Genomic DNA, 13,740 nt, shown 5'->3' with positions numbered 1-13,740 from the left:
CTTTATATAGTAATATATTATAAAGTTATCATTTCTAAGTCAATTAAATAGCGTTCTTTTCATCAGCATTTATCAATAAACAATAAAATATGAAGGAACAACTATTGTCAATATTTTTAATAATCACAAATGTTTCTTAAACCGTAAATCAGCATACTATAATGATTTCTGAAGGATCATGTGACGGATTTAAAATTCATAATTATTTAAAATATCAAAATAGAAAACAATAGTTTTTTTAATTGCAGTAATTTTTTACAACTTAGATTTTTTGTATTTTTTATCAAATAATTGCAGCCTAAGTGAACATAAAAAGACACAGATGAAAAAAACAAACAAAACAAATGGCAGTTCTTTGTTTTCCACCACAGGCATCTGAGCACATTCACAGAATATGCATCCGCAACCTGGTCAATGACTACTGCAGAAGAATCCAGCCAGAGTGGAGAAAGCAGGTACTACATTTATACAAAAGCAAATACACATGAGCACACACTTACTGTACATGCACAAACAGCTCTTCTCTCTCACTGTCTCCAGCTGGAACAGAAAGTTGTAGCCAGCGGGATCTTTAAAGGGCAGAAGGACGGCTACTCTCGAAGTGTGCCCAAACTCTTTGTGGCCACCAGGCTAGGTAATATTTTCTCACACAGGAATAAATGTCTATACCCAAAAGCATACATTCTGTATATACACAAACAAACATGCAGTTTTACTGAGGGATTTTTGTATTACTACAGAAGCTGAAGAGATTAATCTCAAAGTGCTGCAAACTCTTGGGAGTGATAACAAGGTGAAGGTAAATGCAATTGGGCTTTTTTATGGAGAAATTTTTTTTTTTAAATATTGCTGATGCAAAAATTAATCATGAATAATCACATCCAATTAAAATGTTTTGACATAATATGTGTGTGTAGTGTGTATATTTATTACATATGAATAAATAGACACATGCATGCATACATCGAGAAAATGTTTATTTATATTTTGGTATAATATATATTTGAAATTATCAATGTATAACGAGTGACAGGGTGGCTCAGTGGTTAGCACTGTCACCTCACAGCAAGAAGGTCGCTGGTTCGAGTCCCGGCTGGGTCAGTTTGCATTTCTCTGTAGCGTTCTGTTCTGATAAACTAAAATTGACTGTAGTGTATGGGGGATGAATTTGTTTATTCATTTTGAATGTTGACTTCAACTTTTGAAGCAATTTAAATCATAAAATCTGAAGGTTGTGGCTGATCAAATGAAGAGTCCACACACAGACCCCAAAAAACAAACATTTCAAAACAGAAACAAAAAATGAACCAGCGTATGACAGAATAAGTCTGTATTAATCAACAGGAACTATTCTAATAAATATATTTCAATTACAGTTAAACATAAAGGTAAGATACTGATTATCTTGTGTTGTGTATTCTCCTCATCTTTTTCAGTATGGTATAGCGGTCACCAAGTACGATCGGCATGGTTTTCGCCCACGTGTGCGTCAGCTGCTATTGACCACTTCATCTGCTGTGCTGGTCCAGGAAGCAAAAATCAAACAACGTATCGACTATGGCGCATTGCTGGGTAATGTTACTGTAATACAGCTCTCTCTATTGTTGGCTAACAATACTGTACCACAAGTAAGCCTATTAAAGTTGCAGAGTCTTGTTTTTCACCATATCTAACTCATGGCTAATCATGCTGTTTACTAGTACTAGGCTCATAAATTCTCATTAGTGTCTTTTATTCGTTGTTGGTTTGTTTATTTCTTGTAGGTATCTCTGTTAGTTCCCTCAGTGATGGATTTTTTATTCTGCATATTCCCACTGCTGACAGTAAGCAGAAGGTGAGTCTTTTATTCTCTCTTATTGACCTTATTGTTCAGTTGGAGCTCTGAGGTTTCACTATTTGTCTTTTGACCGTTAGGGTGACCTGGTGCTGCAGTGTAATCATGTGATTGAGGCTGTCACCAAGCTGGCTATCATGGCAGACAAAATACACAATGTCAACATCAGCCAGGACAGGTGTGTACTGTGTACAGTATGTGTGTGCGCGCACGGGCAAATAATTTTGGCAGTGGTGGCACTGAGTTTTAGGCAGGCACCCATAATGCCCTGAGGTAATCCTTTGTTATAATTAATATTTATGGAGTTAATCTAGGGTCATATATACTTGCATAATAAAAGAAAGTTTTGCAGACAAAAAATAAAGTATTGAGCTAAAATAGATAAATAAATGCAAATCTTCAAAAATCGCAGGCAAAAATAAATTTTTGAGAATAAAAATAAATAACTGCAAAGGGAAAATTAAGTTTTGAGAAATAAGAATGAAATTTGCAAACAAAAAAAAACTGCAAATAAAAATCAAACAGTGCTAAAAAAAACCCGAAAATATTTAATATTAATCAACCTTGAGTTTACGATGCTGTTTTTACTCTGCACTTCACGTTTCTGCGCGTATCACTTTGTGGCCCTGATTTGACAAGAGGGCAGAGTGAAGGGGAACTTATGCGATCACGACTTCAATTAAGCAAAGTCATCACCTGGAGACACCGTATCACCGAGGTGGTCTTACAGCCCAGTAGGTTTGGGAAAAATGAAAACAGCATTGCAAACTCACAGTTGACTAAAAAGCGTAAAAAAATGAGCATTGCAATTGACTGGACAGGGTTTTTTTAACGGCAATGCTATAAAAAATGTTTTGCAAATATATATATGTTTTTTTTCATTGCAAATATGTTTGGTCTGCTTGATTTTTATTTACAGTTCTTTTTTTGAATCATTTAAAATTCATTTGAAATTATTTTTTATTTTTCCAAAATAAATTTTAGCTTTGCGTTTTTTTTTATTTTTTATTTTTTTATTTTTTGTTTGCAAAACTTTCTTTTATTTTGCAAGTATATATAGCTCTATACTGACTCCAAAATTATTACAGTAATACCACACATTTCCACAAAACTATTACACAAATATTACAAACAGTACAACAAAATCCTGTGGTAAATACTACAGATATATTATGGTAATATTACAAGTTACCACAAATCTATTATAAATAATAGTATAATAGTAATAATATTTTATAATATTATTTTATAATAACAGAAATGTGTCAGCACCAATAACCTGGTAATGAGTCGACACATAGCACTATGGGGCTCACAGCGACCTAAATTACATTCTGGGTTCGAGGTCCTTTACTGATGCTTCCCCTCTCTCTGCTCCCAACACTTTTCTGTCTGCAATCTACACTTTCCTATCCCAATTAAAAGTGAAAACTCCTAAAAATAATAATTTTTCAATACAACAGAAGTATTATAATAATAGTTTTAAAAAAATGGATTTTTAACTACAGCGGTTCAAACTGCACTTTTGCTGAAAAACAAAAACGTTATCAGTATGATGGTGAAAAACAGTACATTTCTAGTCAAACCAACCTTCTGCAATCTTATACCAAAAATAAGCAAAAAAAAGAGCAGTTATGACAGCTAAAAATGTGAGAGAGCGTTGCTACTGTGTGATTGTATTGTATTGCAATATGGAACAAAGTTGTAATACAGCACTGTGCAATTCTGGGAATAACCTGATTTTCTTGCTGGGAGACTTCAATTAATGTGACATATCTACCTTGCTGCGGAATCTGGAGCAATATATAACCTGTCCGACCAGACTTGATAAGACCTGAATAAGTGTTTTGGTAATGTGAAAGATGCATATGCGCCAAGACTACATCCACCTCTGGGGCACTCAGATCATACTGTCATCCATCTGTTACCAAGATATAGGCAACTATTAAAGAAGAACGACCCTGCCATTCAGCAGGTTCAGATCTGGTCCAAAGACTCAATTGGACAGCTACGAAGATGTTTTGAGTGCACGGAGCGGGACTTATTTTTTAATGACTATGATTGTAATAATATTTATGAAATGTTGAATGATACAATAACTGGTTATGTTAACTTCTGTGTAAACTCTGTTGTTCAATCTAAGAGCATTAGAATTTATCCAAATAACAAGTCATGGATAACTAAAGATTTAAACTATTTTTTTATATTTGAAAAAATAGCTTTTTTGCAGAATGATCAGCAGAAGGTAAAGGAGTTAAATAGAGTAGTTAAATGTAAGATAAAAAGTGCACAGAATGAATATAAAGAAAAGGTTGAGCAGAAATTAAAAACAGGAGATGTAAGAGAGGCATGGAGAAGGGACTAGATATATTAATAGGTAAACAAAAGAAAAAGGTTCAACAATTTGAGGATCCTTACAGTCTCGCAAATGATCTTAACACATACTTCTCAAGATTTGGTCCAGTGTTAATAAGGTAGACATAGTAGGAACTGAGATTCAGTCACAGACCATAATCATACAGGAAAGAGAGGTTATTGCAGTGCTTCATAACGTTAAATCACACAAGGCATCTGGCCCAGATGGCCTGAAGGGGAAAGTTTTAAAAGAGTGTGCGGAACAATTGTCAGAGTCTGGGTTATGTGTGCACCAGAATATTTACTCCAATATTTCAAATATTTCTAGACAATGGTTTTGTACCCTTAGCCTGGAAAAGTTCAACAGTTATTCCAGTACCTAAAATACCTCATGCAAAATTGTTACATGATTTCTGTCTAATCACACTCACGTCTGTTCTTTGTAAATGAATGGAGCGCATAGTGTGCAAGGAATTGTCCTCTCAAGTTCAGAGTACAATGGATCCCCTGCAGTTGGCCTGTTAGGCCAACCGGAGCACTGTGGATGAATACTGTTCAACCTTCCTTCTTTTAGAACGTCTTTATAATTTAGGACTAAGTAGTTGGTTGATTGTATGGATCAGAGAATTTTGAAAAAACCGACCACAACGTGTCTGTGTGTTAATCATGTTATGTCTGACTGCTCTGTTTTAAATATAGGGGTACCCCAGGGATGTGTATTATCCCCTATTTTATTTTCTATACATGAAGAGTTCAGATGCAAAAACCTCTAAATGCCATCTGAATTTTTCTTCTAAAATGAGCATTTTTAGCCAGCTCCTGTGTGTAGGTTCGGTAATATCAATTTTATGCCATAGAATAAGCCCTTTTGTGGTCTTTAAAGTGAAATAACTCAACATAAACAAATGAGGCTGAGAAAAATATTCATTTTCGATGGAAATTTCAAACGGCACTAAGAAGTTTTTGCATCTGAACTCTTCATATATGAATGGACTGCAGTGCAATAATGATGGTAATCTCACTCATAAAATATGCTGATGATCTGGCATTGGTTTCCTGTCAGGAAGAATTTAATAGCTCCTTATATTTTAAATATATTAATAGTATTATATTGGTTTGGCAAAAGTTCATTACACCCTAATATTGGAAAAACAAAAGAGCTATGTCGGAGTCTAACAAGAGCAGTAGATACGAGATTTTATAAACCATAATAGTAGAGCAGGTCTCAAATTTTAAGTATTTATGCACAATTGTTGACAATAAACTTAATTTTAATAGTAATGTAGAGGGTGTTTATAAGAAGGCAAGTCAGTGCCTCAGTCTCCTCCGCAAGTTGAGAAGTTTTACTGTTAGTACACAGACCTCAAACATGGCATATATCATTGATAGAGAGTGTTCTCACATATAATATTGTTTCATGGTTTGGTAACACAACACTTAAACAAGAAGAAATTATCGCAAATTATCAATCGGGCAAATAGGATAACAACAAGGTCACAAACAACATTCACTGCAGATTCCCTTTTACTCCTTTATGGAAAAAACAGCAATTGCAATTTTTAAAGAAAATACGCATCCCCTACACTCTGCTTTTGAAGTGTCACCATCAGGACGCAGGTTTAGAATTCCTAAAGCCCGAAGAAATGCTTATGAAAAGCATTTATCCCAATTGCAGTTGTTGTATTGAATAGGATCACTATTTGAAGTGAATGAGGTGGTTGTCACGAATGATCTGCAGTAATATGTATGGGGCTAATTTGGTTTTTACATTTTTAGCTTATGTTGTTCTCTTGATGAGTGTTGTTATTGTGTGATTGTTGTATGTATACAGTTGTTGTCCAGTAAATCCAGTGTTAAAGACAAATTTCCTTTCTGTGCCAAGCAGAATGGACAATAAAGTTTAAACTAAACCAAATAATTGTTAAGGTAAATCTAAAGTAAATCAAATGACAATAATTCTCTATGGTTACAACTGAATTGTCACAAAATAATTGTATTAAATAATAATACATAAAATGATAAAAACATGGTGTAGTGGTTAGTGCGTCGACACATGCACTCCTGTGCTCACGGCGACCCGAGTTCGATTCCGCCTCGTGGTCCTATGCCAATCCTTCCCCTCTCTCTGCTCCCCATGCTTTCCTGTCAGTACTCCCTACTGTACAATAAAGGTGAAAACCCCGAAAAAATAGTACCCAGCTTAAATATAAAATAAAGTTACCTGCGAGAAAGAGGGAGAGAGAGACCGAGAGCAGGCTTAAAAAGAGCATGAAAGCAGTAGAGTCAGAGAAGATAGACTCCAGGCCAGGAAAAGTTCAGAGCAGGAAAAGAGGCCAGAGCAAAGTTTACCATCTATTTTGTATCTTTCTTGACCAAGTGACCAAAGCCCAAATACTGTGACATACAAACTGACCAGTTAACATGTGACCACATTGTAAAACCCCCAAAAGTCCACACACTAGTCCCTGATCTTATCAGTATCTGCCTTTACAATCTGTATGGATCTTCTTGGTTAAAAAGAGATGTTTTGCCATATAAACATGTGCAAATGATAATTTGCCTTTCTTACAATAAACACATTGCATAAAATTACATAAAACACATTGCCAACAAAATTGTGTGGTCAATACTACATAAATATAGCAGCAATATCATGTTACTAAAGGAATATTGTAGGAATGTTACATACCAAACAACAAAATACTATTGTTAAATGTCCTGAAGAACAGCACAGAACCACACAATTACCACACAAACTTTATGTGCTTCTTTTGATCTTTTATCATGTAGGTAGAATACCACAGGACATTTTTATAAGGGCACCGTCTTCAACACTTTACACTGATTTAATTCCCTGTCAATGTAAATTTGTTTATATTTTCTGCATCAGTAAGATTTTGGGGTGGGGGATGGATGGATGAGTTTTTAAACACTAATAATAATGAATCATGTGAAACTACCCAGCAAACATTTGGACGTCCGATTACCGTTGAAAAGACGTCCCTCCGTCACGTCGCGTCCTGGTTGAAAAGTAGTGCCAAAATGAAAATCCAACCGACGTCTTTTACGTCTTCTGGCCGTGAATCGCACGTCTTTTCTACACGGTCTCTGCACGTCAAAATATGTCATCATCTAGACGTTAATATGCGTCTCTACGTAATTTAGATGGTCATTCACTTAAACTTGCATACAAAACAGACTAGTATATACAGTTATAAGCAATTAGTAAGGTTCTTACAAGATAAATTTATTCCAGTCGGATCCAACGTGTTTATAACGTCGTTATCACGTGTAAATATAACAAACACTTTTGTAAGAAATTTTTTTATTGTGCAAATCCCATGCAAACAGTACTGTAAACGACAAGCATAAAAATATTTAAAACAGTCATAAAACAATAAAAACTGTACTTTTTATATTGTGCAAAAACAATGCAACAGTATTGTTTTAACAAACAACATTAACAGAAGAATTCAAGGGGGGCCCTCAAGGGGGTCAAATTGAACATCTATAAACTTGTTTTCTACAAGAAAAAAAAAGAAAAACAACTTGAGATCTTCACATTGATTAGTTATCTAAGGTTCGATCATGTTTCTTTGATTAATTACAGGTTCTCAAAGTTACAGACTTTTTGTCTAACTCTGCATGTGTGTGTGTGTGCGCGCATGCATGTTTATTTTTTATATCCCCCCCCTCCGGCTTTTCAGAAGCATTACTACAGTGTTTATAAACACTGTAGTAATGCTTCTGAAAATTCATCACAAGATAAGCATAGACATAATGATACAATACTGTAATTTTGATCAATTAAATGAATTCCTAATATAAACATGAAGAACAAAAAAACATTGTACAGTCTGCAAACTTTGTAACAGTTGTTTACATTTTCTTATCAAGGGGCCAAGATTAGGAGTTTGACACTGCTGTAATTGTCAAGTTCTTCTTCTGGCATAAAACTAGTACTTTTTCTATTCTGTCTTTCTGAATCTCTGTCTTGAAATGATTGTTTAAATAGTATTTGCTATTGTAAATAGACTCTTGTCTATTTCATGTCATATTCAGATGATGCTGACAAAAATCCAATTAATCAAGTTCTTTAATAATGTATAAATACATTTGACGAAGAACCTTCAAATGTTGATGTGACTCCATCTATTGGTCAAATGTAATAAATCATTAGATCATATTTCTAAAATCTTCTTAATATGTCTGCGGTTGCTCCCATCCTTTCTGCTATGCTCGCTTTTCATTCTAATTCGGTCCCTTAACCCTGGGACATACTATTATATTTTAATTTTGGCCTAGTTTAATAATTGTTTAATTATGTTTGTATTGATCGGGTTTTTACCTAAATCTGGTTCAATTCCATGTCAACAGCTCCTTTAGAAATATTATTCCCAGGAGAAAAACATATCATGTTCAATACTTATTTTTCTCACTGTATGTATGTTTACACATTGTCTGAGTATATTTTACTCTCCAGTGTCAGGTTTGCGATAGCAAGGGGAAAGGAGGGAGTGATCGATTTCACCAGTGGTTCAGACCTCCGAGTGGTCAAGTCCAAGAACGGGCACCTGTCTGTGGTGAGACTCACACACACTTACTAATAAGGAAACACAAAGCTGACCAATAAAATGGTTTTAGTTAGACTGAAATGTTTTTGAGAGTTTTTACAAGGAAATTTCAAAGCTGTTGATTCATTTCATAAATCGTTTGACAGTAATCATGAATCCCCTCTTTTCCAGACCACTCCACGGATTTCATGAATCATTGACAGCTCACCGGCAGTGGAAGGATCATTTTACAGGAGTGCTTTAGCCAATCACTACACAGAGCCAGACTACACTTTTTATGATTTATTTCACTCCGAAGCACATTTTAGCAATTGTATATGAACATACATTTGTAATCACTTTTTTGAATACCAAATTCAGACATTTTAATGAAGGTTTTGTGGATTCTTTGATGGGTGAATTTTATATTTTCTCTCATCTAAACAAATTATTCTTTTGCTATTTTAGTTGTTCATGATTCAAGCTTTACTTTGCAGTTATACTACAGAATATTTGTGAAAATTCTAGACTAGATAATCTTTTACATGTTTAACAACAGTAACAGATGTTCTTTACAGATAACACCACTACCTATCAACACAGACTTTTTAGACTCTTATTATTGGTGAATAAAATGAAAAAAGCAATGGCTTATGAATGTTTTTGGTTTGTAATATTGTCTAACACTTCTAAAAAAAACAAAAACACTGGTAAACCGTTTTGAAATCGGTCATAATATGCCTGGATTTAGTTTCAGTATGACTCTGTTTACCAACTGTTGTATAGAAAAAAACAAAGCTTTTCACACAAATACAAATGCACCAGAAATACGTTCATACGTCATTTTATTCAGTTCACATGGATGTACAAAACTTACAAAAAATATTATTATTTTTTTATTTATTTACGAACAATAAATACTGTATGAATAACATTCACATAAATAAAATAAATAAGATAATAAATAAGACAAGTTGGAAAGTACAGGGGAATGACAAAGGAGATGTAACTTTAATCTCACTCTGATCTCTGATTTGCTGATAGTCATAAAGGAGGGAAGTGGGGTGTTTGGGGAATTTTGGTTTTCCAGAATAGCTGACTAGTCTTTTTTTTTTTTTTGTCCAGTTAAATTCTCTAATATAAAGTTTGTACTTTTCAATCAGAGTCATTTAAGTCCAGTGAAGATTCGGACACCTGAGTTAATGAAATGAACACAATCTAAAAATGCTTTTCGGTAAAAGAATACTGGTTAGGCAATGATGGTAAACATCTCTAGCTTCATTTTCAGGTGCTCTGTCCCTTGAGGTTTATCCCATAAGTAAAAAAATACTCTGTATGTTTAATTAACACAAATGTAGAAAAACAAAATCACAGTTTAAGATAAGCTGTAACAACTTGTAAACAAATAGTAATACATTATTCTCATTAATGTAGTTCATGAGAAAGGTAAACAGCTGCATGATGGTGTTTATGGAAATGAATATTAGTGTGTTCAATTACACGTTTTCTTTTGTGATTCAAAACTCGTGGTGGTTCATTACTTGGTTTGGATTTTTCCCCCCACAATTTTTCTGTTGTGTATTTTGTCAGTATTTGGTTTGAAGCACGGTGTAATCTCTTGCCAGTCTGCTTAAGTACCGTTCGAGATCTCTCAGTATCACATACCCATTCAGGTGCAGATCCCAGCGGGACATCCCTGCTGTTGTCGTCTGCTGGGTGGAATGAGAGACTGACGCTGCTCTGGTGGGTTGCAGGAGGCTGACAAAGGTTTCCTCCGTCACTGAAGTCAATCCTCCTTCAGACAGCCTTAAGGTCTGAGGTGACGGTGTGGTGGAGTGTGCAGAGATTCCAGGTTTACCCGTTTGAGTTGGGGTCTGGGGTGCTGTGGTGCTTTCAGAAGAATGATGCATACTCTGACTCATACTGGCAGATGCAGTGGTGGAATCCAAAAGTGGAGATTTTGTGGATGTAGATACGTGTCTTATACGGTTTAGCTGCATGTGAAAAGAGAGAAGCATAAGTTTAAATTGATCAGCCTAATGTTTTATCCCAAATAGCACATTTAATATAACTCAATGATTGTTGCAAATATCATTACCTTCTAAATACATAACAGGCTATATTTAGAAATAAAGATGAAATGTTCGTTTCAAGATTTTATTTTACAGAAACTTGTTTTCACGCTATTTTGATGCTCCCCTTTAGATACTGTGGTGACTAATTACTTTGCAGCTACATGTGTACAAGTATTGTTTTCTTACATTATTAGTTATCATACTTGGTAAAATGTACTAAAAAATGTCAGCTAATAAGACCATCTCTTAATGCTCTAACGGCTGCTATCTAAATCTAGTTTCAACAATACTTCATCAAAACAAAGTCTTTGCTAAATGTTTTTCATTTATTCCACAACCACACACAGACTGCGGTTATAACCCTGACTTAAGAATATTACACAATCGTTGAAATATCATGTAAACTTACTGTTAAGGACATCACAGTAACCTGGAATAAAGAAGTGGGCTTCGTATAATCTACCAGTTGATCACGAGACAGACTAGACAAATTATATAATCAAAATCCCTAGGATAGGTGCCAAAGTTATAATGGTACTATCCTTCGATTTAAATATAATAAATCACAAAGATATTTTTTATATACCCTAAAAAATCCCCCTGGGATTTTTTGTAGACATCCTAATAAGAGCCCCTTAGTGTTGCAACTCAGACTGGGGCAGGAGAGCACTGGTCATTTGAGTTGTGTCTATGACACACCAAGTGGATTAGCCTCTACTGCTGACTGACAGCTGATTATAGTTCACCCAAAAAAAAGACCATTCTGTCATCATTTACTTGTTTCAAACCTTAGAGTTTCTTTCTTCTGTTGAACACACAAGAAGATATTTGAAGAAAGCTGAAAACATGAGTTTACTTCAATAGTATTTATATGTCCTACTATGAAAGTAAACTGTTACAGGTTTTCAGATAAATAATTGTGTTCAGCAGAAGAAAGAAACTCATAATGGTTTTGAGTGAACTAACCCTTTAATAAAGGACCACATCCTGCATTGCAACCGTGTGAACTTGTAGCCTACCTGATTGTTAACTTGTCTCATCAGATCCCGCAGGTCTATTTGCAGGACCTCAAAACTCCGGCACAGTGTTGGCTGAGGTCTTCCGCGTTTGTCTCTCCTTTGAGGTTTCCTTAGCGTCGTCGCGCCCCCGTCCCTCTCCAGCTGGCGCCGCTGACCATCCAGATGAGTCCAGAAGATTTGCAGGTATTCAGAAGCCACACGCAAACGCTCATCGTCCTGAATAAAACACATCCTGTTAAAACATACAGTCCTGTATTATAGAATGACTAATTAAATAATAGACCGAGAAAAGCGTGCACACCTGCATGTGGAGCCAGGTCCGGTAACTGACAGTAACTGCAGGAAGTGAACTTAGCATCTGTTCTCTGTATTCAAAGAGCTCGTCGCCAAACATCTCCTGTTTCTGTCAACAACATTATATATTATATATATATATATATATATATATATATATATATATATATATATATATATATATATATATATATATATATATATATATATATACAACTCGTAGATGTTAAATTGTTTTATACGCAAATTACATTGTGTTGCATTTGCTTACATATAGAAACAGTAATTGCTGGACATGTGCGCGAATGGTGCGCGTAAGGCGCAGTGAACTGGAGAACGACAGAGCTCCTCTGCGGCCGACAGGGAGACACTGGTTTATAGACATCATACACATGAGGATAAGGATGCGAAGTGGAGTCTGACAACACCCGAACATCTGGAGGACAGAGAGAGAAAATGTAAGATCATTCGAAATAGAAGTTCCCTGACTAAAACAATTATAATGTGAGATATGTTTTTTTCCTCGAGAAAAAACAGGCTATAACTAATCAGAATATTATGCCAAAAGGCACTTTGTGAAACGTCAGATTTGCAGCAGATATGATGTATAGAGAATAATATCCATAAAATAACGCATTAAAAGTTAATGTGCCTATTACCCGCAGTTTTCTACCTGATATGTTTAAGCGCGCGTAATGATGATAAATATCAATTGCATTTAAACATGATAAATAGGCCTACATAACAATTAGACAAATTACATAAAAATAGATTTTTTGCGAATAGTACTCTTCACAGTAGAAATGCTGTTTTTGTAAGGCTAATAAGAAAGTCAAATGGTGCTTACCTCTTTCTGAATATTTGAATAGCAGCACTTGATTGTTCAGTCGCCGCCAGTGAATTGAGATGTTGATGCACCGGAGGTGATAACTTTATATTCTGGCAGCAGTTTCGGTTTCGCTTTTTGTTTTTTAAGGGAATGCCAGATTTTCATTTCAGGCTTATAACGAGTTTTCTGTAAAGTCACCTTTATTGCTACATCACTTTAAATCTTGTCACTGCAGCTTTTACGTGAATGAACAGGTAAATAATAAAAGTCTGATAAAAAAATGAAAGATATTCAAAATATCAAACAGCAGAATTGTGACAGATTGTTGGTGTAGCTAATTCTAATTCTAGTTAATCATTAACTAGTCATTAATTTAATGAAATTATATAAAACATCAAGGGAAAAATTAAAGGGAAAATTACAAGAGAAAATGAATGTTGATGCAATGGCATCATACAATGCGCATTTTTAAAGCAACCTAATATCAACGAATATTTCCGTAGGCTATTTATTATAAACAACTTACACCAGTGCTGTTAGACATTCAGATATGTGGCAGGTGTTTATGGATAATTGATTAAGTTGAGTGTTTTTGCGTAAAACAGTTTTACGTTTCAAAACTATGCGACTCATGGACGGAAACTCACACGACAGTCCCAAATGGGGAAGACCCCCATGTTTCCTTTCATCATAGTCTCCGTCTTTCTCTTAAGTTTCTTGCTCAACAGCTGTTTTTGAAATGTCTGTTTCGCCCTGTTACATGCTGGGGCGTACATTCATA

General features: G+C 35.0%; 2 protein-coding genes across 3 annotated transcripts in view; one reads left to right on the top strand and one right to left on the bottom strand.

Moving 5' to 3' along the window:
- Nucleotides 1-9,400, top strand: part of myo1ca (myosin Ic, paralog a) — a 52,730-nt gene extending 43,330 nt beyond the window's left edge. For both annotated transcript variants that reach the window (XM_056458347.1, XM_056458346.1), the window contains exons 25-32: nt 372-455; nt 541-634; nt 741-799; nt 1,437-1,572; nt 1,764-1,834; nt 1,915-2,012; nt 8,673-8,772; nt 8,935-9,400. In XM_056458347.1, the coding sequence (XP_056314322.1) occupies nt 372-455; nt 541-634; nt 741-799; nt 1,437-1,572; nt 1,764-1,834; nt 1,915-2,012; nt 8,673-8,772; nt 8,935-8,955 (663 nt within the window). In that variant the 3' untranslated portion in view covers nt 8,956-9,400. The remainder of the gene's footprint in view (nt 1-371; nt 456-540; nt 635-740; nt 800-1,436; nt 1,573-1,763; nt 1,835-1,914; nt 2,013-8,672; nt 8,773-8,934) is intronic.
- An 838-nt stretch (nt 9,401-10,238) lies between these two features.
- On the bottom strand, nt 10,239-12,566 carry LOC130229511 (uncharacterized). Its single transcript, XM_056458348.1, has 4 exons — nt 12,402-12,566; nt 12,138-12,239; nt 11,837-12,052; nt 10,239-10,736 (listed from the first exon to the last, which is right to left on the bottom strand). The coding sequence occupies exons 1-4, from the start codon at nt 12,564-12,566 to the stop codon at nt 10,329-10,331; spliced, it is 891 nt and encodes a 296-aa protein (XP_056314323.1). The 3' UTR covers nt 10,239-10,328.
- Between the last annotated feature and the right edge of the window lie 1,174 nt (nt 12,567-13,740).

This window comes from Danio aesculapii, chromosome 5, assembly GCF_903798145.1.
Source record: "Danio aesculapii chromosome 5, fDanAes4.1, whole genome shotgun sequence".
Classification (NCBI taxonomy): Eukaryota; Metazoa; Chordata; class Actinopteri; order Cypriniformes; family Danionidae; genus Danio; species Danio aesculapii.
The sequence above is the reverse complement of the archived record's forward strand: the minus strand, read 5'-3'. Positions and strand labels throughout refer to the sequence as shown.